This window comes from Leucoraja erinacea, chromosome 7, assembly GCF_028641065.1.
Source record: "Leucoraja erinacea ecotype New England chromosome 7, Leri_hhj_1, whole genome shotgun sequence".
In the NCBI taxonomy this organism is placed as follows: domain Eukaryota; kingdom Metazoa; phylum Chordata; class Chondrichthyes; order Rajiformes; family Rajidae; genus Leucoraja; species Leucoraja erinaceus.
The window spans coordinates 54,931,587-54,959,064 of record NC_073383.1 but is presented as its reverse complement, the minus strand read 5'-3'; the positions used below and the strand labels follow the sequence as shown (position 1 = coordinate 54,959,064).

Below are 27,478 nucleotides of genomic sequence, written 5' to 3'. Positions count from 1 at the left end.
ATGGCCATGTCATGGTAATTTTCGGTCCTTCACAGAAAACATTATTGCATCAATCTGTAGTGTACATGGTTAAGCATATATGTTACCATGGACCCGGATTTATTGACACAGGTTGATCATACGCTGAATAATCCAGCCACATTTTTGTTTGGAAGTGGAAAGAAATAATAGAAATTGCATTAATTGCAATGTGTAAAAAGAGTTGAGATATTGTATTTTAATTTTGCTTCATGTCATTGTGGTATATATCATGTCTTGATTGGTGAATATGTTTAGTTTGTGAGTTATTTGAAGCAGAAATAATATGTGAATGTAAACAAAGGTGCTGGAGAAACTCAACGGACGCGGCAGCATCTATGGAGCGAAGGAAATCAGCAATGTTTCGGGCCAAAACCCTTCTTAGGACAGATGGGTTTAGGCCTGAAACGTTGCCTATTTCCTTCGCTCCATAGATGCTGCTGCACCCGCTGAGTTTCTCCAGCACTTTGTCTACCTTCGATTTTCCAGCATCTGCAGTTCCTTCTTGATCATAATATGTGAATGTTTCATTGAGCATAATTCCGACTGGTAACTACGCACTTCGTCCGAGCTCAGTATCGCACGCGTCTTGCAAACCGTCTTAAATGACCACCTAAACTGTCATTTGGAAACCTAAAAAGCTGTCAAGGTTGCCTGGCTGGCAACAGGGAAAAACAGTTAAGTGAGGGCCCTGATTAATGAAACTCCATGTCAATGATCCAGTTAATTTTCAATTATTTGTTCTGCAACTTTCAGACGGAGTTAAAAATCCCACTGCCATCAACCCGTCCTCACTCTCCAACAAGTCAAAGAGGCATATGGTTTCTGAGAACTGCAATCCCTTTTCTTTACTTAAAATAAATTTTAGTTTGTGTCACTGGAAGGGCAATTGGTCATGGTCGAACCAGATTTTGTCATTTCTAACTCCATAATAATCTCGTTTTACACAAAAGAAGAAAAGCCATTTTACTTGTTGTACTGAGTGCTGGCTTTGGAAATAATAGCATTTCTAGAGTTGTTGATCATTTTATGTAACACTTCAGTCTTGTTATGCTCATTGTCACTCCATTACATAAAGCAAAAATATTTCTGAAAAATTAGTCACTATTCAACCTGTATAAATAATAGAACATCATACTGCCCTGAGATGATAATGTTTCAAAAACATAGAATAACAGACTGTGATTTGAAGATAAAAGACTTTGTAAATAATAAAAATAAAAACCCATTTAGTTCAGGGGCTGATTGATCTATTCACAAGGGATTTGTGTATTGACTGAGCAGATAAATCATGTTCAATGTTATCAGTTGCTTTACTTGGTATGCCAGTGCCACACATTATAGGAAAAGTCAAACTTAAGTCAATATGCTTCAATGTGATAAGGATTACATAAGAATAAAATGCACCTAAGCGATATATCAAACTATGGTCCTTACAAGGTCTGTATGAATTAATTTTATTCAGCTTATAAAGGACAATAAACTAAGAAATATTGTTTTTTGGACTGATTTATGTATTGGAGCCACTTACAAAGTGAATGGAAATTTGTTGAAAAACCCATTTACATGGATAAGCTGGTATATAGATATGATAGTGTGCTGTATTATTCTATGATTCCTTTCAATTTACATGCCACTATGTGCAAATATTTAAAAAAAAACATAAGAGCAGAAATTAAAGCAGGTTGCTTGTACCTCCTCTGTTGCTCAGTAAGGTCATGACTGATTGAATGTTGTGATTTTTGTTCCGATCCAGTCCATATATCATCTGATTCACTTAATTTTAGTTTAGTTTAAATAAATGCACGGAAACAGGGCCTTTGACCCACTGTGTCCGCTTCAACCAATGATTCCCATACACGGCCACTATCCTACACACTAGGAACAATTTACAATTTTTCCGAAGCCAATTATCCTACAAACCTGTACGTCTTTGAGGTCTGGGAGGATATCAGAGCACTCGGGGAAAACCTCCGCCGTCACGGGGAGAACATACAACCTCCATAAAGAAAACGCCTATAGTCAGGATCGAAACTGAGACTGGCGCTGTAAGGCAGCAAATCTACCGCTGTGCCAATGTGCTGCTCCCAATCCATATCTAAAGTAAGTACCAGGTTGGCATGTGCAGAGCATCTACAGCTATATAAAATAATAAATTCTAAAAGTTTACAAATCTCTTTGTGAAGTTGCTTCTCATCACCTTCGTCCAAAATGACCAGGATAGCAGACCTGTGAGTAGTTAACTGCGCCTACATTAACAGAGCAGGACACCTTTCGTGTAGAAATAAATGTACAGTATTTCGAGAACCTAAACCCTTTAAATATGAGTTTCAGTTACCTTAGTTCAAACAGTGAAGATGCACTGGGATGCTGGAAAATCTGTATTCCGTAAATTTTGTAACACAATGGAAAATGTATAATTCTGTTGAACAGTTTTCCCACGAGGTAAAGCAATCCAATTGGTATTATGGGATTTACATTTGATTATCTGGAATATAATCCAGGAGCATGTTAAATATTGCATCACACAGCTGCCAGCGGTATAATGGGTCTGTGTCCCACTTAGGCGAAAAAAACCGGCAACTGGAACGGCGACTGTCAGAGTGGAACGGAACACTCACTCACTCACTCACTCACTCAAGGTGGGGGACAGGGCAAGCAGGGGAAGCGCTGTCTGAGGGAAATTCACACCGTGCAAAGTCAAGGTGATACAGACACACACAGCGATAAACAAGAAGGTTGGCGCTGAAATTAAGACGGCTAGCACAGTGTACGGTAAGTCCTTTAAAAGAGGGGGGGAGAATGAGTGGAGACAACTTTTAAGAAGCCAGACAACTTTCAAGAAACCTGAGACACAAGGCTGTGAAGCCCGGCAGACATTTAACATTATTGGTCGGTTATCATACGTTCTGAAAACTACTGTTTACGTTTTTTTTCCCCAATGAGCTAATGAAATTCACCGGTCAGCACAAGAACTAGCAATGTTACAAAATTTTGAGATTTAAAAAATCAAGTCTGCAATTTATCCCATCAGATAAAGCATAACAATAAGTTTAATTTGACACCAAATTCACTTTCATATCTCAAGTATTAAAAAAGTTATGACCATTTTCATACTCGGAAATTAGCATCTTGTTCCCTATTGATTTTCAATGGGCATTACAAAAAAGCTGTGATCTTAGATAGTCAAAAGCACATTTCTTAAGGAAAGATTAACATTTTTAAATAGCCTAAGTGTCCAAAGATTATTCACAAATAATTCACAATATAACATGATTTTTATATCTAATTTACATTAATTTATAGGCCAAATGGAAGGAATTTAGTGTTCAATTGCTGTAAATAAATGCCCATTTAAATCGGTTTTCTAGTGGGTTCATGTGGAACGCGCAGGTTTAGAATGTTGGCAGCGCGCTGGATTAGTGCCCTCAAATGCCGAGAAAAATACTGGGGGATATAAAAAGCCCAAAATGAGCTACTCGCTATAGAAAATTATAATTATGGGGTTATATACATGCCCCATTTAATGTAAAAATAAGGTACATACCTTTAATTGTTTGCTTTATAAAACCCTGGGGCTGCCAGAGCTTGCGAACTGAACGAGAGCTTTTAAATTTATTATATCTACTCTTCGAGGCCTATAAAACTAATAATAGCTTTTGGGACCGGGTCTTGCAGCGATTCTCCGTTAATGATTTACTAGGCTAAACATCTGCGATTGGAACAGCCTAGTAAAAATCGGGTTTTAAACCCGCCCCCTCCAAACAGCTCCAAAATCACACACAAGGGGAGGGGCAGATGCTCAGCCACGATTCAGGTACGTTTTGTAACATACCTACAAGAACCTACGAGAACCTTCGACCTCCTGGCAACCCACTAAGAACTCCTGGCGACCCACCTACAGCATGAGAATTCTCGCTACTCCCTATGGCGGCTTAATTCTAGTCGCCGCTAATTTTTCAACATGATGAAAAATTTGCCGTGACCATAATGAGGCCGCGACTAGTTCCCAGAATGCGGGAACTCCTTATGACCACGAAGGCGACTCCCCGGCAACCACCCGCGAACATGTGGCGACCATGTGGCGACTGCATAGTCTCCCGCAGTCGCCTAAAAAGGCGCTTAAGTGGGACAGGCCCATAAGACAAGAAGAGGAGAAGGCTAAATCCTGGTTGATCAACCCCAAGAGGAGAGTGGAGAGAAGTGCAAGACCTAGTGTTACTTGAAAGGAAGACTGCATTTACAATGATTTACCCTAAAAATAGGACCTCTCAGCCACAAAAAAGACTGATTTTAGGCTGGCCAGTCACCATACTGGAGTAATGTTATGGAACGCAGGGGTCCTACATACAAATTAACGATTTGAAAGTGAATGTAGTTCGCACTGTTCGTAAGTTTTCAGATGACACCAAAATTGGTGGCAAAGCAGGCTGTGGGGAAGCATATCTAAGTTTACAAGAGATCTCAATCAGTTGGGACGGTGGGACATGGAATGGCAAATTGATGTTGAAACGTGTGAGATGTTGCACTTGGGTATGTCAAACCAGGGTAGGATTTACAATAGGGCCCCATCAAAGACCCACACCATCCTGCCAATGCTTTCATTTCACTGCTACCTTGGGAAGAATGTACAGGTGGCTTCTTCTCAGGAACTATCAGGCTCTTGAACACTATACAACACTAACCTCTATGAACTATACACTACGGACTTCAGATTTTGCACTATGGTGGTTACCTAGTATAAATTACTGTATTATCTATATTACCAAAATGTTCTTGACCACTTTTGGCCGACTGTGCTGCGATTTCCGAGAGATCGCCGCCACCTACGGCCGTCATTTTTGGCCACCTCGCTCAGAGCCCCCCTCCGCCGCATGTGTGCCGAGGATCTTTCCCATCGATGAAATATGACAGAGATATTAATGCTTTTACAAAATTCCCCATTCTCTCTGCTGCCCCCGCTGGAGGCAGGGGAAGGGACTATAAAACCAGGAAGTGGTGTGCCTCAATCAGTCTCTGCAAGTGGTGTGCCTCAATCAGTCTCTGCAAGTGGTGTGCCTCAACCAGAGCTCTGAATGACACTGAACAAATGTCTCCACAGCTGTGAGTACCCATAATGTGGTTTGAAAATGAATATATGGTTAGTTGGAAGTAAAAAAAGCACTGCCTGCAAATGGTTGTTTGGGTTTGGGTTGATGTAAAAAGGCCCTCTCTCTCACACTCTCTCCCTCCCTCTCTCTCCCCCCCCCCTCTCTCCCCCCCCTCTCTCTCCTCCCCCCTCTCTCTCTAATAATAATACATTCCTCTCTCTCTCCCCTTTCAAAAGTCTCTCTCCCCCCCCTACTCTCTAACTCTCTCCCCCCCCTCCTCTCTCTCCCCCCCTCCTCTCTCTCTCGTCTAAAAGACTCTCTCCAATCCACCTCCTTAAAGACTCTCCTCCCCCTCCTCCTCTCTCTCTCTCCCCCTCCTCTCTCTCTCTCTCCCCTCCTCTCTCTCTCCCCTCTCTCCTCCTCCTCTCTCTCTCTCCCCTCTCTCTCTCTCTCTCCCACTCTCTCTCTCCCCTCCTCTCTCTCTCTCTCTCTCTCTCTCTCTCCCCCCCCTCCTCTCTCTCTCCCCCGCCCATTCAATCTCTCATCTGATCTCCTCCAACTCTATCTCTCTCTCTCTCTCTCTCTCTCTCCCCCTCCCCCCCCCCCCCCCCCCCCCCCCCCCCCCCCTCTGTTATAGGTCTGTTAAGTTACAGAAAGTCTTTGGTTGCACCACTTGTTTTTTGCATTATTGTGGTTACCTAGTATTACTGTTATTAATCTATAACATTATTGATTATAATAATAATAATAATAATAATAATACATTTTATTTATGGGCGCCTTTCAAAAGTCTCAAGGACACCTTACAGAATTTAACAAGAATAAAAAACATATAATCGGAGTAAAATAAATAATAAAGACATCATCAATACACAAATTAAAGACAGAATTCGATCCAAACACAAAAAACACAATGTGAAGAGAGAGCAGCAGCAGCTAAACCGCGCCAGCGTACACTCTCCCTTCCGACAGCCATCTTGGACACAACTAAAATAATCACTTACACACAAAAATCATCCCCCACAATGGTTACCACTGTGGGGAGGCACAATGTCCAGTCCCCATCCCCAGTTCTCCCATAGTCAGGCCTATTGAGGCCTTCGCTATTGCCTCTACGGAGGCCCGATGTTCCTGGCCGTTCTCGCCGGGTGCTGTTGCCCCGGCGTCGGGAGAGTCCTCTCAGCGGCTGGGCCACCTGGAACGGCCGCTTCCTTACCAGAGACGGCGGCCTCCGAAGCCAACAAGGCCACGCCGGTTTGTCTATTGTGTTTATCTGTGTGTTGTGTTAATGGTCAGTTAAGCCTCAGGAAGTAAGATTTTAATTGTTCCACAGACACGTGACAATGAAACATACTTGTTTCACTTAAATAAAAGTGACGAGTCAAGTGGACGATGTGGGGAAAGAAGCATTTGGCACACTTGCCTTAATTGTACAATAGTTGCACATCACGATGCAGTTGTGCAAGGCATTGGTGAGACCTCACAAAGTATTATGTGCAGTTCTTATCAGAAGGATGTCATTAAGTTGGAAAGCATGCATAAGAGATTCATCAGAATGTTACCTAGGCTTGCGGGCATGAGTTATAACCATATAACCATATAACAATTACAGCACGGAAACAAGCCATCTCGGCCCTACAAGTCCGTGCCGAACAATTATTTTCCCCTAGTCCCATCTACCTGCACTCAGACCATAACACTCCATTCCTTTCCCATCCATATACCTATCCAATTTATTTTGCAGTGGTTCCCAACTTTTTTTAGCTCATGGCCCCTTGGGATCTTTTAATTTTTCTGTGGCCCCTCCTGACATTATTAGCTGAAAAAAAGTACTTCAATATTATAATAACTTCCATAAAAATATCAGTGTCTATTAATTGGACATATATTCTCTTTTATTCTATTCCACAAACATGAAAAATATTTCAACTACATAGATTTAAATTTATTAGAACTGAAATTTAGGAGGCAACAGGGTGGTAGCTCTGTGGCCCCCTTCATTGAACCTGTGGCCCCCTAAATCCCAATTTGTTTTCTGTGGCCCCCCCTGAAATTTGCCATGGGCCCTTTGGGGAGTCACCATTGTAAGATGTACAAGATCATGATTAAAGTGAATGCTCATTGTCCGCCAAAGAAAGAGGATTTTAAAACTAGAGAGTGTCGCTTAAGGTGAGAGGGGGGGAGTTTATAAGGGACCTCAGGGGCAACATTTTCATGCAGAGTTGTTTGTATGTGGAATGAGCTGCCAGAAGAAGATACAGATGCAGATGGAAAAGCTTTTCCCACTGAGAGCAGGGAAGATTCAAACAAGGGGACATGACATGAGAATTAAGAGACTGAAGTTTAGGGGTAACATGAGGGGGAACTTCTTTACTCAGAGAGTGTGGTAGCTGTGTGGAATGAGCTTCCAGTGAAGGTGGTGGAGGCAGGTTCGTTTTTATCATTTAAAAATAAATTGGATAGTTATATGGATGGGAAGGGAATGGAGGGTTATGGTCTGAGCGCAGGTATATGGGACTAGGGGAGATTATGTGTTCGGCATGGATTAGAAGGGTCGAGATGGCCTGTTTCCGTGCTGAAATTGTTATATGGTTATATGGTAATACTAGAACATAGACAGCGAACAATTACGACGTTTAAAAGATATTTGGGCAAATATATGGATAGGAACGGTTTAGAGAGCTGTGAATCCAATGCAGGCAAATGGGACTGGTCTAGTATGTCAACTTGGTCGGCATGAACAAAATGGGCCTAAGGGCTGTGCAATTCCATGACTCTCTGACTCTATGTGCCTTGTATAAGTTCGTAAGTCATAGTAGCAGAATTAGGCCATCGAGTCTGCTCCACCATTGGCTGATCTATCTTTCCCTCTCAACCCCATTTTCCTGCCTTCTCCCTGTAACCTTTGACATCAAATACACAAGGATTTGGACTGTGGCAGCTGTCTGTGGCAATGAATTCCACAGATCCAATACATTTCTCCTTGGCTCCTTTCTGAAGGTACCTCATTTTATTCTGAAGATCCGGTGTTACATGTACAGGAATCTTTAAGTGCCAATGTATTTGGAAAACTGTGTCTGAAACCATGACTTTGGTGCAACTGTGTGGCCATTGAATAGTTAATTCCAGTTTCTCAAACCAATGCTTGCCATTGATGTTGACTGATAATCATTGGATACTATGCATTGCATCTGTCCTAAAATGCTTAAAGTTTATCTTGAATATGACGAGATCCACGTCTGTCTGTCTGTCTGTCTGTCAGATTTTGTGCTCTTCCGGTTTGCGTTATTTTTACATTTGTGCAAAAACGGTACCCAATAGAGCTACGTTTTTTCGCCACCTTACCCGCCATTCTCCTGAGCTGCAAGTACAACATGTTTTGTTCCAATCGGTGGTATAATACAAAAGTTATTAACGTTTAAAAATCATAAAAACCACGCATGCGCAGATTGGTCAGTCAGCGCCATGCAGATTGGTCGCCGCTCCTGTCACTCAACCGGAGCGACGATGCCCCTTCCTGCACTGCGCCCACTCTCACCTCACTCACAAACTCCTCTCTCCCCTCCTCACAGTAACTTGTCAACCATCTCCACCTCTCTCTCACCCCTTTCCCCCGCCCACCCTCTGTGGCAATGGCGGTCCTGTCTACCAGTCCCTTGACAAGTGTGATGTAGGAGCAATCCTTTTGGATGCATCATGGGCAACAATGGGATAAGCTTTTCCCGTTGTTGTTGATTTGTGTTAAAACTTAATATCCTTATCACCAATTGCCACGTATTGTCAGGCAGAGTTTTGGACTATATTGGTAATGGCGATGTCGTAATCATAATAATACCTTGGACTTTTGGAGCTAGAAATGGGTATGTATTTTATTCTGATTTACCGTCAATATATATCCACAGGTGACGATGCTCTTATATTCTACACTGACATGACATTCATATATTGTACATATACCATAGTCCCAATATTGTTGATGTTACAGGTGAAGGTATCAAAAAGAAATGAAATCATATCAAATTGAGGGCAGTCACTAGAATTTAAAGAGAGATTCATTGTTTTAATTTCAAAGTTCAATGTAATATTTGTGGTACAGAGCAAGAGGAGTGTTGTGGATATGAAGAAGGAAAACAAAAGCTTGCAATGAATGAGGAAGGGAATGACCGATGGACAGAAATGTATAATAGCAAAGGAGGAGGAAAGAAAGGATTAGAACTTGAGGTTGTGAAAACTGCCAATATGTGAAGAATAGGTTATAAAGGGAAAGAAGAGAACGAAAAAAGGAAGTGAGGTCAGGAGGCATCTCTGGAGAGAAGGAATGGGTGATGTTTCGGGTCGAGACCCTTCTTGAGAATCAAAGTCACGGGAAAGGGAAATGAGAGATATAGACAATAGTGTAGAGATATAGAGATCATCTCTAGAGATACTGCCTGTCCCACTGAGTTACTCCTGTTTTTTGTGTCTATCTTCAGTTTAAACCAGCATGTGCTGTTCCATCCTAAACATAAGATGAGGAGGTATGCTAATGCGAAGCGTTGGCTTGGAAGGTCAACAAATGTTCTGAATAAGATATGCAGGCGAACAGGACCAGTAAAAAGCAGGTTTGAGTTTCAATCCTGCCGGAAGGAGAATGACCAGTTATAAATAGGATTTGTGCACGGGAGGAGGGCTAAATACAGCGGGCCTCAGACTTCTGCAAAGTTGTGATCAGATTGACCTGGATATGCAAGTCTTCTCTGGAGCTATAATGGAGGAACAAAGTCTCTTTGCTGCAGCATTTGTAGGTGCAATGAAAATGGGCCAAAACAGGTTCAGAATCTAAATACAATCAAAAACCATTGAGATTCATGAGTCTCTGAGAGGAATATTCATGGTGCAGAATTAAACGTTGCAAATTCTCGCTGGAACTGGAGAAGAAAATTACTTGTTTAAAACTGTAAAGAGAAGGGCAAAGAACACATTTAAAAGTATTACGCTGGAAACAGACAGATGGGTGCTTATGAAGTTGGAAAGTGAGTAAAAAGTTAATTTTTAACCAATGTTCTCACCTGATTATTTGCCTTAAAGGGTCAAAAGCCATTGATTGGCAGAATAGTTTTGGGACTTGTGCTGCTCCACAGTCACTAGCATCTAGTGCATAGAACTACAGACGTGTCAAAAATATTTCCAGGATTATCCTAGTGTAACAGGCAATCAGATGACTAGAAGAATTATATTGGAAATGTGATGGGAGAGTTGGACAGAAAGGAGGGAGGCAGATGTGAATATTATGGACACGAGAAGAAATTCTGCAGGGACATTTAAATACTTCGTCAAATTTTTTTTTTCTCTGTTGAGAACTTTTCTTTCCACACCAATATTCTGTTTTTCTGTAGCGATAGCAATCTTCTCATATTAAACAATATTGCAATAATATTAAAGCAAATTACAGCAGCATATTTATCTCCAAGGGAAAATAATATAAGATAAATTAACTGGGGAAACATTTGACGATGTGAACATTAAACTATTTAATGCTTTTAAACTATTATTGAATTATTCCAACTTTTAATCATAATGTTATTGTAATACAAATATATTTTCAATTCCTATTGCTTAAATTGCTATTAATTTCATGCTGTGCAGTGCCATTTTCTTTGTGTCAATGATATGATTCACTCAGAGTTGACACACTTATGATAATCGATTCCTTATGAAGTTTGAAAAAATTATCCATGAACTTGAACTAAAAAATAATAAGGAACAAAATGATTATTGTTTGGCAATATAGTGATTCCCATATAATATCACGGCTTTCTTTGACTGCGGAGGATATTTTTATGGAAAAAAAGTAATTGTCCTAATTTCCATATAATTAAGCCAGTATATACAATATGGTCATGTGATACCATAGCAGGCACGTGCCGTGAATAATTATGCAGAGTAGGCAGTCAGTCTGCTTTAAAAAAATCTTAAGCCGCGCTTGCGCAGATTGATCTCTCCGTAAGCAGTCAGTCGACTTTTATGAAGTCTTCAATAGCCAAATCTCTTAATAAAATACCGTATTTTCCGGCAATGAAGACGCATCCCCATTTTGAGTTGCTAAATTTTGAAAGAAGGCTGGTGGAACATAGAATTTCTCACACTCAAAAAATAAAAATAAGAAACCCTATTTACCCAAGGCTTCCAAATCTCCTTCATTCTGAATAACTGAATGGGTGTGGGGTGGAGGGTGATGGCAGGTGGAGAGATGGTGGGAAAAACAGGAGCACACTGGGACAAGTTGAATCAGTTGTGATCTTATTGAATGACAATACTAGTTCAAGGGACCAATTGGGGGGAGAGTTCCTTTCACAGCGTGTGAGGAGTCTGGCCCGGGGTATAGTTGTGGGGAGGGCAGGAGCATTGAGAAGGAGGGGGTCGGGGGTCATGTTAGTAATTCACTGACTCACCGCTGCCGCGGCGCTCCGGGCATAGAGCCACCGCATGGGGGCCGGGACGGGAAGTAGCTCGGGTGGCTGCGAGCGGCGTTTGGACTTCAGCGCCTTCTGAGACCCGTTCACCTATGGCAGTGATCTCCATCTGAACATCTCTCACCTGCTGCTCGCCGGCTTTACTCATGTCAGCCGCTTCCCGCAAATCCTTAAATTCCGACAGTCGAGTAACCTCAATTGGACCCTTGATCACGATGTCGGAATTTAAGGATTTGTGGGAAGTGGCTGACATGAGTGATGCCGGCGAGCAGCAGGAGAAAGGTTTTCAGACGGAGAGCACTGCCAGAGGTGAGTGGGGGCCGGCAGAAGGAGCCGAAGTGGTGGCCAGTTCTGTTGTCAGGTCCCGGCAGCCGCTTGCTCCTGCCGCCCCCCCCCCCCCCCCCCCCCCCCGCAACTCTACCCCGGGCCAGACTCCCCACACGCTGTGAAAGGAACTCTCCCCTCCCCCACCCAGTGGCGCTGTCCTTTTACAGATTCTCAGATTCCCATCAGCTGCCAGCAATGAGGGATAGACATCGTTCTTGATGTTGCTGTACTGAGGGATAGCCAAGTCTATCTTTCTTGTCTAACAACCTAACCTTCGGCTTTCAAGATGCATGTAAATTTTTCGTGCCTTATTTTTGAGTAAAAAATAATGTCTTCATTGCCGGGAAATACAGTATTTAAAAACATATAGCACCATGAAATTTACTTACCATATTATTTGTACACAAACTCCATTCTGCTCTCTTTGTTTACTAAAATACTCTTAAGATAATGGAAATCCATATTTGAAAAACCCACCATGAAACTTGCGCTGCGCATGCGCAATATTGCAAAGGCAGAATTTCAGCTGCCTTCAGCTCCCCTTGTCATTGATGGCTTGAAGCAGCGTCAACGGCACATGGGCTGCACAGACCTTTGCGTGTTACATGTACTGCGGACGAATGCCTACCTAAGAGATCGCTCTTAGATAGGCATAATTCTCTTGTGCCTTTACTATTTATATTTAATAATTACCATTTTATAATTTTAGTCAGGGTAGGCAGTGCCTACCTTGTCTACCCTGACGGTACGTGCCTGTACCATAGCTCCCAATTGTTAGGCACTGCTTTGTAAATGTTTTTATTTGAGATTTTATTTGAAAACTAACATTTAGAAGATTTTATTGTAAAAAGTAAATGTTCAAAAATAGCACAAAGGAAAGTGTAATGAATTCAAAATTCTGTGATGAGGATCTGTTCAAAAAAAGAATTAATATCCTGTCTGGCTTTGTCCAACATGTATCTGCAGATTTTTAAGTTTCAGGCAGTTGCAATGCTCCAATATTGGATGAAATGAATTTCTAAGTTGGACCTGGAGCATTTCCATTTATTTGAAAGGTGAACAACCTGCTCCAAGAGAGATAGGAACTTTTCAGATAATTTATCTCTGCTTGTATCAATTGAGCTAAATTAAATATACTTAAGTGTTACATGTATTGTTTTGCAATATTCTAATGTTTTGCACTTTTGCCTTTAAAAGTAAAATCTTTAACACATTAAGAACACAGTTATATTTTAATATTTGATTTTTTTTGATACACGAATGTCAGGCATTCACAATCTTTCAAAGTATTTTGGAGGTTTTGACAACTGGTAAGCCTGGGGCCAGGGCTTAACCGGCTATTGAAGTAATTCTGGAAGCAGAGACTGCCATTTAGATTATATTTATACAATACAAAATGCTATATTTTAAAATAAACTTCTTTGTATTTATCAAGGAATCAAATGTAAACTGGGTTGCCTGGTAATATTCATTTTTTCGTTAAAGTGAAACATTATCCAATTTGGGTGTGTGAGCCCTCCAGGATTAAGACTTCTTCGCACTTGTCATTGTTACCCACTGTTTCATTTAAAAAAAAAACCACTTGATATGTAATAGGAATTCCTCCTCCTAAACCCGTGACATATAACACATGATTGGGTTTGTGCGACTGGTGAACACAGGTAGGGGCAAGATGAGGGCAGGTGGGATGCTGCACATGGAGATGTGCCAGAATGTAAAATCACCTGTAGGGCTGTACATTGTATATAATGCATGATTCATTCATTGGTATCTAAATGTGGCAAGGAGGAATTTATAATCCAGTGCTAAATCAGAATTTGCATTTGTAAACCTCTTCAACCGAGATTGTTGGGGGTCCAATGAAAGGTAAATTGAATGTTGTTGCTCTTTGGCATCACATTTCAAACTGTTCATCCTTTTTTCTTTTCCTAACTATTATTCCTTTAAAAAAGTAAAGTGAGCCAGTAGTTCAAAATCCTGTCCTCATTTACTTGGAGAATTGGTGAGATGTTGGTTGTTGGCCTGGATTCTATCTCTGAGGCCAATGAGTTTTGAGGCATTTGTTTGAACTTGAGCAGATAGGATGTGTCTATACCCTTCAGAATTCATTATGCTACTACCATCAGTAGTTGTATCATCAATGAAGATGTGAGCCAGTACCTTGAGCAGCCATACATGTCCAGGCCATAACACCCCCACCACTGTGTTTCATGGATTAGGTGGTATGCTTTGGATCTTGGGCAGTTCCTTCTCTCCTCCATACTTTGCTCTTCCCATCAATCTGATATGAGATAATCTTCGTCTCATCTGTCCACAAGACCTTTTTCCAGAACTGTGCTTGCTCTTTTGAGTACTTCTTGGCAAACTGTAACCTGGCCATCCTATTTTTGTGGCTAACCAGTGGTTTGCAACTTGCAGTGTAGCCTCTGTATTTCAGCTCATGAAGTCTTCTGCGGACATTGGTCATTGACAAATCCACACCTGGCACCTGGAGTGTTTCTGATCTGTGTGACAGGTGTTTGGGTTTTTTTCTTTATTATAGAGATAATTCTTCTGTCATCAGCTGTGGAGGTCTTCCTTGGCCTGCCAGCCCCTTGCAATTAGTAAGCTCACCAATGCTCTCTTTCATCTTAATGATGTTCCAAATAGTTGATTTTGGTAAGCCTGGTTTAGCTCATGTCTCTAATAGTTTTATTATTGTTTCTCAGTCTCATGACATTTGACTTTCATTGGCACAACTTTGGTCCTCATGTTGATAAACAGCAACAACAGTTTCCCAAGGTGATGGAAAGACTGGAGGAAAGACTAGGTGCTGAGCTCTCTCTTATACCTGCATTAAGGTGGCAATTAAACACACCTGAGCAATTACAAATGCCTGTGAACCCATGTGTCCCAAACATTATGGTGCCCTGGAATGGGGGGACCATGTATAAACACAGCTGTAATTTCTACATTGTGAAACCAAAATGTATAAAAATGGCCTTCAATAAAATCTGACAATGTGCACTTTGACCACAACTGATTTTTTTTTCTATTACAAATCTCAAATTGTGGAGTACAGAGGCAAATAAATAAATGATGGTTCTTTGTCCCAAACATTATGGAGGGCATTCCATATGGATAGGAAAGGTTTAAAGGGATATGGGCCAACAAGGGTAGGTGGAATTAGTGTAGATTAGGCATTTTTTTCAGCATGGGCACATCTTCCCATCCCTGCCCCTTTCCGCCCTCCGCAAAGACAGTTCAGTCTGAATAATTTCAAATAAATTTCAGTCTGAGTAATTTTGTAATCTCAACCCGAAATGCCACCCATTCCTCCTCTCCAAAGATGCTGCCTATCTTGCTGAGTTACTCCAGCTTTTTGTCTCCCTCTTTGGTTTAAACCAGCATCTGCATTTCCTTCCTATGCATGTTCCCAGAGTGGTGATGAGAAGGGAATTGCAGAATTTTGACTCTGCAGCAACTCGGGGATAGCATGCACACTTCACAGAGAGTTAGTAGATGATTGTGTAACCATGTGCTGCTGACCTTGTCCTTCTTGGTGGGAAAAGGTCGCAGGATTGAGAGATGCTGTGGAGATTAGGCGTGTGGGTGCTTTTTGTGTGTTCTACACATTGCAGCCAGTGTGGGCCAGTGGTGAAGAGTTTGAAGGTGGGCTATTTGATAGGATACCAATCAAGCAGGCTGCTTTGTCCTGGTTGATGTAGAATGTCTTCAGCTTTCTTGGAGCTGTACACTTTCAGAAAAGTGAATAATGTTCCTGACATGTCTAGTAATGGCGGAGATGCTAAAATGCATCCTGTGTCCACGTTACTGCAGCATGCTTAGCCTTTGATCTGCATTGTAGACACAATATTTATGTGGTCAGTACAGTGATATGATCATCAGTGAACACAAGAATGTTCATTGTCATTTTTTTGCTGCTTATAAAACCATTTGAATGCCAGCAGACAATTGAAGATCCTTTGTTCTCAGAGTTGGATGTTGCTTGGCACCTGTGTTTTTTGCACGTTATATACTATTTATCAGGTCCTTGCCTGAATATTGCTAAGGTTTAGCAGGAACAGATGGAGAGAGCTTCATCTTTTGAAGAGATCCAAATGGAATTGAACATTTTAAAATCTCCAGTGAACAATGGAAGGAATGTCATTGGTGAAGAAGCTGAAGATTTTTTAACTATGGATATTGCCTGGAGGACATCCTTCAGTGATGTGGGCCTGAGATAATTCACCTTCAAAATGCAATCACTTTACTTTATGTGGGTATGACTTCCGTTTCATAGAGCTCCCTGATGCCATACTTGGTCAAATGCTGCCTTGATATTAGGGGCAGTCGTGCTCATCTCACCTCTGAGATTCATCTTTTTAGATAGCATTTAACTGAATGCTGTGATAAGGTCAATTCCTACTATACATGAGCACAGTCGAGTCATACACATACACAGTGCAAAGAGGAAAATGCGAGAGTGTGGACTATAGTGTTACACCATTGCAGCATTGGTTATGGAGAAAAAGTTCAACATCTGCAATGATTAGAATGGAAGATGAGCACTGCACCCTAGATTATGAGAGGACAGTTTAGTCATCTTATAATGGCAGGAAATGAACCATTTCTGAAACGGGTGGTATGTGCTGTCAAGCTTTTGTTGCCTCTACACTCCTGGAGAGAGCACAAGAGTGAATGACTGGGGCTAAAAATGGTCCATGATTATGTTCGCTGCTTTTCCAAGGCAGCGTGAAGTGTAGGTGGAGTTGATGGTGGGGGGGAAGCTGGTCTGTGATGGTGTGGGCTGCATCCTCAACTTTCTGCAGTTTCTTGTGGTGCTGAGAGGAGCAGTTGCCAATCCAAGCTGTGATACACATCGAGAGGATGCTTTTTAGTTTAGTTTAGTTTTGTTTATTGTCATGTATACCGAGGCATAGTGAAAAGCTTTTTGTTGCGTGTTGTTACTTGTGCAAAGCTTGCTTTCTTCTTCATGTATATAATGTTTGCTATTTATAAAGTCACTGAAGAACATGATCTCAGTTATTATGTAACTTTCCCGTTGGTAACTTTTATGAGTCTGCTTAACACATGACTAAATTAAAGATTTATTAATAAGAGCAACTTTATGATTTGTAATCATAGGTTCACAAAAAATATAATGATAATATTCATAGATGATGATCCTTCTATTGTTAAAATTCTTATCTTTCATGCACAAAATATTTTTTGACACACTCTTATGTAAAACCCATTTTGTTTTCCAGTGTGAGAAGCTGATGCATGAATTGGAAGAAGAGAGATGTTTAAGGCTTCAGACTGAAAAGCGACTTTGTGAAGTTACACTGGAATCTCAAATCAGTACATCTCAGATGCAGACTCTGCAGAAGCAGTTTGCCAGGTAAGAATGATCAAAAACATTTGTCAGTATCTCGTGGTGATTAATGCACCTACTGCACTATATGAAATACATTTTCAATTCTCTTTTTTTGTTGTTGAAATACTTAATGCCTGTGAAGAAATGAAGATCAAATCAGAACTAATTCCCTTTTAAACCCAACATCTCCCACTATATTGATTGAACCATTTTATTTTTGATGATTTTTGTTAGTCTCCTGAAAGGCAGAGTTATTTCTGGTGTTGACTTGTTTGTGGACACAAGATGCCGGGACCTGTAGCAAAAATCAAACTGCTGGAGGAACTTGTGTGAGAAAGAACTGCAGATGCTGGATAAAGTCTGAAGAAGGGTCTTGACCCAAAACATCACCCATTCCTTCTCTCCATAGGTGCTGCCTCACCCGCTGAGTTTCCTCAGCATTTTGTGTCTACCTGCTGGAGGAACTTAGCAGGTTGAGGGACATCTGTGAGGGGAAAGGACTTGCCGACATTTTAGGTCGAGATCCTGCATCAGGACTCAATGAACCGTGACTTGTTTGTCCATCTCATTGAATAGGAAATTATCTTGCATAAGAAATGGGAGCTGGAATAGACCGCAGCATGCCTCAAATCTGTAACGCAATTCAATAAGATCATAGCTGATAGGAATGTTGGCCTCATCCCCATCCTCCTCCTTTGATTTCCATGTCAGCCCTGAATATCAGAAACTAAGGACTCCGCTTCCACCTCAGCATTGTGGGTTCCAAAGTGATTTTTGAGGCCAATGTAGAACCCGCAGAATGCAGCATAGATGGGGCTGGTAGTGCTTGATGTGGCAGGTGGATGGACACTGCGGGAGGAGCTGCATTCCTTTTGCAACTTTTACTGGACTTCTTCATGCTTTTGATGAAGACACTCATGGTTCCGAATGTCATACTCGATGTGCAATTTGATTAGTCACAGTCTTGGAATTGCCGCAAATCAGAGAGGACATTACGTTTTTCAAAACGGCTTTGAAAGGCTGGTCTCTAGTTTGCTGTGCTTGGTTTGTCGTCCATGACTTTGGTTGTGGATGTTCAGTGTAAGATTCATTCTTGCACAACGAGCACACAAGTTGATGATAACTTGGAGCTTGGCATCTATGCACCTCTGAGCGCAAAGTCTGTTGACTGCAGTCTGATGACAGAGCTGGGGTAACTTTAATTCCAGAGTTCCACTATATCTTGTAGCTTCACTCTACCAGGAAGCTTGTTGGAAGTGAGCTGTAAAAATAAATTGGAAAAAAGGTTGGCGTGATGACACAGTATTGCTCGCCCTGCCAAAGATGATTTACAGTAGCTGTTATTGTGTTTAAGCACTGAACAGCTATAGATCTCTGATCTAGAAAATTCCAAATATTAATAATATTCAGAAATTTCTACTAATTTCAGTCCTAGGTAGGTAACTCTAGCTTGAGATCATCTCCCTCCTAATTTTAGATTCCCCCATGAAAGGAAACATTCTCTCAGCTGCTATCCTGGTACATTCCCTCAGAACCTATATTTCAGTGAGACCATCTCTCATTGTCTTAATGGGTTAAGAAACAAACTACTCTATCTTTCCACATAAGGCAACCCCTTCTACTTGGCAAAATAACCGGAAAAAATAGCAGATGCTGGAAATCTAAAATAAAAACAAAATAGTAAAAATAGTAGACCAGACAGCATTACTGGGGAGAGAAGCAAAGGTAATACTTCATGAGTATACTTTTAATTAAATAAGGAGACCACATTTGTACAAATTTCACCAAATGTGGTCTCACCAATTCCCAACACAATTATACCAACTTTGTACTCCTTCCTTCTCCCATCCTCTCCTTCTCCTCTCCAATTCAATTTACCTTTTTCAATACTTGTTTCACTTGCATGCTTGCTTTCTGCATTTTCATAAATATGACACCACTATATTTACTCTGTGCGTCCAAACATATTTTGTGTGCCTTTGTGTAACTATCTAAAGTTATGGTATATACCTGTCTCTAGTGATAGCAGAGGTCATGCAGATGAGCATTAATTCACCTTGGTGTTGCTGAATTAATTTCATGTTGACTTTATAATTGATATATTTGTAAAATTGCAATTATTTTCCCTGGTTTAGATTCTATTAAGGGAATACAGTGAGCAGAGACAGGGTAGACGGTCACAACCTTTTCCCCTGGATGGAGAAATGAAATACTTAAAGGGCATAGCTTTAAGATAAGAGGGAACAAGTTATTTTACACAGAGGATGGCGAGTTCTTGGAATGCACAGGGGTGGTAGTTGAGTCAGATATGATGGTGGCATTTAAGAGACTTTCGGGTAGGCATGGAATGGAGGGAATAAAAGGAATAGAGGAATATGAATTAAGTGCAGGCATTCATAGTTGGTCTTGGCATCATGTTTGGCACAGAAATTGTGCGCCAAAGGGCCTGTTCTTGTGCTGTACTGTTCTATAGTTTTTATCTGGATGCTAATTCATTTTGGGTTCATATTTGCACCGGAAATTTGTTTGAATGTAATACTTGATTCATTTATTTACGTGGAATTTCTCATTCATGGTAATATAACTAGAATGTAAGGTGCCTTTGTGTCTGGAGTGTTCAATTTGAAGGAATTTTAAGTCTTGTCACATTTGGCAAATAAACTGGGAAGTTGGCGTGAGTTTATGATCCTTTACCTCGACCAGGACTTCAGTAAATCTGATCAGCAAAATGAAGGGACAATCTTATTTCATATGTAATCAACCATCTATTGCCTTATCCCAATCGAATGGTAGTACTCCATTAAACTGTTCTGTCTTCTGCTGGAAAACAGCCTCTGGCTTTTTTAGAATTCATATCCATCATGGGACTGTAGGAGGCTGACCAATGGGATGCATGTGATCCTCATTGAATTATGCTGTCAATTTTCAGTGCACATTGCTTTTGTTTTAGGTTACATGATTTCATTCATTGCATTATTCAGTGTGCAGCATGCAGAAATGTATCAAGATTTAGTGCATACCTGTGGGGAGTTAAGGTAATGCTTCTACCAGCTTGAGTTGACTTTTAGCTTGTTGACAAGTCACTGAGTAATGTGTGCTGCCTTTTTTCCCCACATTTCTTGCTGACAGTGAGAAGTTCCGTATGTGGTGCAGAGAAAAATGAGGAATTAATATTTGCCAAAGGGAAAATAGAATTGTTGAAGTTTACAACCTATATATTGAATGTAGCAGTATAATCAAATTGGTCTCTCTAGCGTTTGTGCTGGGTTAGCACACCAGCACTCATGTATGTAGATCCTAACTGTGGTTTAGATTGCCAAGGCAGCACTTTTGTTTTCCTTTGACGCTTTTAAAAACTTTTTTCTGACTTTTAACAGATAGCTTACAAAAATACGAAATATTTTTATCAGTACCCCTAATTATTGATTTCAAAATCCATTATAAAGAATTAAGATCATTTTTAAAAATTGTATGCACTTTTGAACTAAAACAGGATTCATCAGGTATTCATATATTGGTAACATGTTTTCACGTTTATCTGTGGGCTAGGCCTTAAAAACTATTTGATGTAGTCATAGCATTTCTGATTTTAATTTCCCGGTTAACCAAAAAGTGTGAAATTCTCAACATTGCCATACTTACTGAACAAAGGACATGCCACAATTTTCTAATGGGGGAGGGGGAGTAAGAGTGATTGTGGGATATCGAGGAGACCCTAGTGAGAGCCTCATCTATAATGGAAGAGGGGAACCCCCGTTTCCTAAAGAATGAGGACATTCATACAAAATAGGTGCAGGAGGAGGCCATTTGGCCCTTTGAGCCAGCACCGCCAATCATTGTGATCATGGCTGATCGTCCCCAATCAATAACCCGTGTCTGCCTTCTCCCCATATCTCTTGATTCCACTAGCCCCTTGAGCTCTATCTAACTCTCTCTTAAATCCATCCAGTGATTTGGCCTCCACAATGGCAGGGAATTCCACAAATTCACAACTCTCTGGATGAAAAAGTTTTTTCTCACCTCAGTCTTAAATGGCCTCCCCTTTATCTAAGACTGTGGCCCCTGGTTCTGGACTCGCCCAACATTGGGAACATTTTTAATGCATCTAGCATGTTCAGTCCTTTTATAATTGTATATGTTTCTATAAGATAACCCTTCATCCTTCTAAACTCCAGTGAATACAAGCCGAATCTTTTCAATCTTTCCTCATATGTCAATCCCGCCATCCCAGGGATCAATCTCAGTGAACAAAGAATGGGGGGGGTTCCCCTCTTCCATTATAGATGAGGCTCTCACTAGGGTCTCCTCGATATCCTGCAGCTCAGCTCTTACTCCCCCTTCCCCCCCCATTCGTCACAAGGACAGGGTCCCCCTTGTCCTCACCTTCCACTTCATTAGTCATCGTAAACAACATATAATCCTCCAACATTTTCGCCACCTCCAACGGGATCCCACTACTGGCCACATCTTCCCATCTCCACCTCTTTCTACCTTCCGCAGAGACCGTTCCCTTGGTCAACTTGAACCTTCCCACCCAAACAGCCCCTCTCCTGCTACTTTCCTCTACAACGGCAGGAGATGCAACACCTGTCCCTTTATCTCCCCTCTCGACTCCATCCAAGGACCCAAAGTCTTTCCAGGTGAGGCAGAGGTTCACTTGCACTTCCTCCAACCTAATCTTCTTAATCCGCTGTTTAGGTGTCAACTTCGCTATATTGGCAAAACCAAAAGCAGGCACGATGATTGTTTCGCTGAACACCTCTGCTCAGCCCGTCTTAACCTCCCTGGTCTCCCTTTAACTCTCCCTCCCATTCCCAGTCTGACCTTTCTGTCCTGGGCCTCCTCCATTGTCAGAGTGAGGCTCAGCACAAATTGGAAGAACAGCATCTAGTTTACACTCTAGTGGAATGAACATTGACTTCTCTAACTTCAGATAGCCCTTGCTTTCTCTCACCATCCCCTTCCCCTTCCCAGTTCACCCACTCATCTTACTGTCTCCGCCTCCATTCTATCTTTGTCCTGCCCCCTCCCCTGACATCAGTCTGTAAAAGGGTCTTGACCCGAAATGTCGCCCATTCATTCTCTGCAGACATGCTGCCTCACCTGCTGAGTTACTCCAGCATTTTGTTTCTACCTTCGATTTAAACCAGCATCTTCAGTTCTTTCTTACACATTTTGTCCTCTCCATGTATTTGTCTAACTGTTTCTTAAACTTTGGAATAGTCCCAGTCCCAACTACGTTCTCTGGCATCTTGTTCCATACACCTACTACCCTCTGTGTGAATAAGTTACCTCTCGGATTCCTATTGAATCTTTTCCCCTTCACCTTAAATCTTTATCCTCAGGTCCTGGATTCACCTACTCCGGGCAAGAGACTGTGCATCAATCTGCTCTATTCCTCTCATGATTTTATACATCTCTATAAGATCACCCCTCATCCTCCGGCGCTCCAAGGAATAGAGTCCCAGCCAACTCAACCTTTCCCTATAGCCCAGACACGCTAGTCCTGGCAACATCCTCGTAAATCTTCTCTGTACCCTTTCCAAATCTTTCCTTTAACATGGTGAGCAGAACTGAACAGAATACCATAAAAGTGGCTTAACCAACATCTTATACAACTGCAACATGACCTCCCAACTTCTATACTCAATACTTGGAGCAACACCAGCAAATATCAGGTATCCTTGATGTCCAACATTGATCCGGGTTGAATTTAAGTTTGATTTATTACCTTTATTTGAAATCAAAATTGATAGAATATTGTTTGGTCAATGCCTCAAAGTCTGCCTCTCTCGTTCTTCTCATTACATGACTTTTACATTTCAGGAACTATGCATTTAAAATTAGTACAAATTAATTTGATTTAGTCAATGAATTTCAAAGATATGATAGATATATATATGATCTGTCCAACACAATTTCTTAAATTTCCATTCAGAGTGCACAAAAATGTTTTTGGTTCATTAATCAACAAGGTATTACATCAAAGGATTGTTATTTTAATATCAAATTATTTTCACTTTTCTCATTCATGGGGAATTGGCATTTTAAATATCATAGTAAATATTTTGTCCATGGTAAATATATAACAAAGTAAACTGAATATACATCAGTGCACTCTTCAAAAATGCTGAATGCTTCCCGTTGATTCCTGTAAGGACAACTGATCCTTTGTACAACTGGACAGCTTGCATTGTGTGCATGCCATCCATTTGTACCCAGAAAATGGCATAAAGACATAATCTGTATCCCATCCATTTGACAGATTCTTCGATCTTTACAGGCCTACCAGGAATTGTCTATACAACTTGCTCAACTCCAGCTCAGTTATTGGTGTCTAATGTGCCTCTGCTTACCTCCACCCTCCCCCTCCAAACACACATGCATTCACACACACACGCATTCACACACACACACACGCACTCACACACACATGCACTCATGCACTCACACACGCAGTCACACACTCACTCACTTTGTGTCATTGTCATGATGAAAAACAACCTTATTAAAGAGCAACATTGAAATATGGATATGCATTGTCACAATTCCCCATTTATACATTGCCATGATATATAGCAATCTGGTCAAATATCTGAGGAAGGTGCTGGATTTTGACTGGATTCATCTTTCACGAAAAAGGGGCTATGATCCTGAACAGAAATGCCTATACAATATTTTTTTGCCCAAGCTTGGGTATGTGGGCTGCAGGAATTCCTGTCATAGTTACATTCATTATAGTTAACATCAGCACTCATGTGTCTAATAGCAAGAATTGTTTGCATTCATAGAATTTTTCCGCACTATAGAAACAATTACTGTTCTGCAAAACATTTTTTAAGAGGATTCTAAGTCATTCTAAAACATCTGAAATATTTTTTCTCCAAATTAATTAATTAATCTGAAAAGTAACTGTAGGAACCTGATAATTCAGAAATATTCGTCCAATTATGATTGTCAAGCACCAAATATCTTTATTTGATTGTGCTATTTTCCACAAAATGCAAATACTTTAATACGAGGTTTTTGACAATTCTGAGTGGTCTTAATGTTAAATAAGGTTATTAATCATTTTATAAAATAAAAAGTGACATATTGGTAGGCTCTGGAAGATTCTTGTCATCTGAACACATCAGACAGAGATTAAAATATGATTTGTCAAACACCATGAACAAAGAACTTGAGAACTGATGTCACAATGTATCTATCTCTGCAGGAAAGCAGTGGACCTCAGTTTGCATAATCAGGCTGGCATGTAGTATCCTTCGACTTCACTTCCTTACTACCGTACCCAAGCGCAGCCTTGACCTCTTTATTTTTTTTGTAGAGAAAAAAAATCAATGTTTGCCCAAGGCCAGCTCTACTGTCTCTGCAGCACTGACCATGTGGAACACATTACTATTTGCTGTCAATGGTCTGCCTTCTCTGTTTCTTAATTGGCATTTACATTATAACCATGGACTCAACTTGCATTTGTGTGTGTGTGTGTGTGTGTGTGTGTGTGTGTTAAAATTAATTTAAAGAATCCTTAACAATTTTAGGCAAAACCATGTGATTAACTCGTATATCATTTAGGTAGATGCATCGCTAGGACAGGTTTAGAGGGATATGGGCAAATGCAGGCAGGTGGGACTAGTCTAGATGGGACATGTTGGCCGGTGTAGGCTAGTTAGGCCAAAGGGCCTGGTTCCACGCTGTAGGATTCTATGACTACGAACTAGAGTAGAAAATCCTATAAATTCACTCCAGATTAGTCAAAATCTCGGGAGAAGATTTTTAATATTTTTATGGGACTTTTCATCAGAATGGAGCCGATCATTGAAGAGTCTACAATAGTGGATGCAAGAAACCTTTACTAAAACTTACTGAGGCTTTTTGTCAGGAGAGAGTGGACAAAAGGATCTCTATAAGAATTAAAATATAGCATGAAAGTGAAAATGTGTGACAGATATCTGACTGCCCATCAAATGTATCCACAACTGTTTTGATGAGGTTGCCAGGCAGAACTTCCTTCATCATATCAATATCCCCTTTTCATATTTCCCAGTTACAGTGGTGCCAGCAATCTTAATTATCAAATGTATTTTGCCTCTCATACCTAGTCTACTCATACTTACTCTGCTTGCTAATGATGGGTGTTTACCAGGCACATGCTGTGAGTAATTAATTACTCAGGGTAGGCAGTCAGTTGGCTTTTAAAAAAATCTTAAACCGCGCATGCACTGATTGTTCTCTCTGTAAGCTGTCAGTCAACTTCTATAAGGACTTCCAAAGCCAAACCTCTTAATAAAGTAGGATATTTGTCGGCAATGAAAACGCACCCCCATTTTGAGTTGCTAAATTTTGAAAGAAGGCTGGTGGGACATAGAATATCTCATGCTAAAAAAAATAAAAATAAAGAAAGCAATTTGCCCAAGGCTTCCAAATCTCCTTCATTCTGAATAACTGAATGGGTGGGGGGTTGAGGGTGATGGTGGGAAAAACGGGAGCCCACCGGGACCAGTTGAATCAGTTATGATTTTATTGAATGACAATACTAGTTCAAGGGACCAATTGGGGGGAGATTTCCTTTCACAGCGTGTGGGGAGACTGGCCAGGGGTAAAGTTGCGGGGAGGGCAGGAACATTGAGAGGGAGGGGGTCAGGGATCATGCCAGTATCTCACTCACTCACCACTGCCACGGCGCTCCGGGCGCGGATCCACCGGATTGTGGCCGGGGTGGGAAGCGGCTCGGGTGGCTGCAAGCAGCCTCGGATCCGGACAGCAGAACTGGATGCCACATCAGAGCCTTCTGCTGGCCCACTCTCCTCTGGCAGTGCTCTCCGTCGGAACATCTCTCACCTGCTCTCACTGGCTGCTCACCGGCTTCGCTCTTGTCAGCCGCTTCCCGCAAATCCTTAAATTCCGACACCTCAATCGGTCCCATGATCGCGCTGTCGGAATTTAAGGATTTGCTGGAAGTGGCTGACATGAGTGAGGCCGGAGAGAGGTTTCAGATGGAGAACACTACCAGAGGTGAGCGGGGGCCGGCAGAAGGAGCCGAGGTGGTGGCCGGTACCGCTGTCCGGTCCATGCGGCCGCTCACAGCCACCCGAGCTACTTCTCCCCCCGGTCACAATGCGGTGGCTCTGCACCCAGAGCGTCGCAGCAACTGAATTGCTGGCATGATCCCCGGCCCCCTCTTTCTCAACGCTCCTGCCCTGCCCGCAACTTTACCCCAGGCCAGACTCCCCACACGCTCTGAAAGGAACTCTCCCCTCCCCAGCGGCGCTGTGCTTTTACAGCCACTTCCCATCAGCTGCCAGCAATGAGGGATAGACTTGGCTATCCCTCAGTACAACAACATCGTTCTTGATGTTGCTGTACTGAAAAATAGCCAAGTCTATCTTTCTTGGCTAACAACCTTCCAACTTCGGCTTCCAAGACATATGTAAATTTTCGTGCCTTATTTTTGGGTAAAAAAATAACGTCTTAATTGCCGGGAAGTACGGTATTTAAAAACATATAGCGCCAAGAAATTTACTTACCACATCATTTTTACACAAACTACGTTCTTCTCTCTTTGTTTCTTAAGATACTCTTAAGATAATGGCAATCCATGTTTGAAAAACCAGCCAAGAAACTTGCGCTGCGCATGCGCGGTAGGCTGCTGCGCATGCGCACTAATGCAAAGGCAGAATTTCAGCTGCCTTGAGCTCCCCTTATCGTGAATGCTTGCAGCAGTGTCGACGGCACGTCAGCTGCACAGACCTTTGCGTGTTACATGTACTGCGCATGAAAGGCATGGAGAATTATGCCTACCTAAGAAATCGATTACTTAGGTTGGCATTATTCTCCCATGCCTTTACTATTTATATTTAACAATTACCATTTTATTATTTTAGTCAGGGTAGGCAGTGCCTACCTTGCGTACCCTGATGGCATGTGCCTGGTGTTTACAGCCATTGAGAATGTTAGTGACCTATTTACAGTATACCCATCTACTATTTTCTATCCATATGAGATAAATGTTCCTAAAACTTATATTGGGTCTTGTTGGCAGTGCAGGAGGCCACAGACAGCTAAATTGGAGTAGAGGTAGGGTGGAGAATGAATGTGGCAGGCAAAAGGAAGTCAGAGTTGGCCTTGTGGACTGAAAACATGTGATTCACGAAGTGTGAACAAATGCAAGATGCTATTTTGTACGATTAAATTGTTGCCTCATCTGGAAAGAACATTTGGCTCCTTGGACA

The 27,478-nt window shown here is 41.4% G+C and overlaps 1 protein-coding gene across 7 annotated transcripts in view; it reads left to right on the top strand.

Annotated features, from left to right (window-relative positions):
- nckap5l (NCK-associated protein 5-like) overlaps positions 1-27,478 on the top strand; it is a 458,995-nt gene that overhangs the window by 98,780 nt on the left and 332,737 nt on the right. For all 7 annotated transcript variants that reach the window (XM_055638609.1, XM_055638606.1, XM_055638607.1 and 4 more), the window contains one exon: positions 17,137-17,270. In XM_055638609.1, coding sequence (XP_055494584.1) covers positions 17,149-17,270 — 122 coding nt within the window. In that variant the 5' untranslated portion in view covers positions 17,137-17,148. The remainder of the gene's footprint in view (positions 1-17,136; positions 17,271-27,478) is intronic.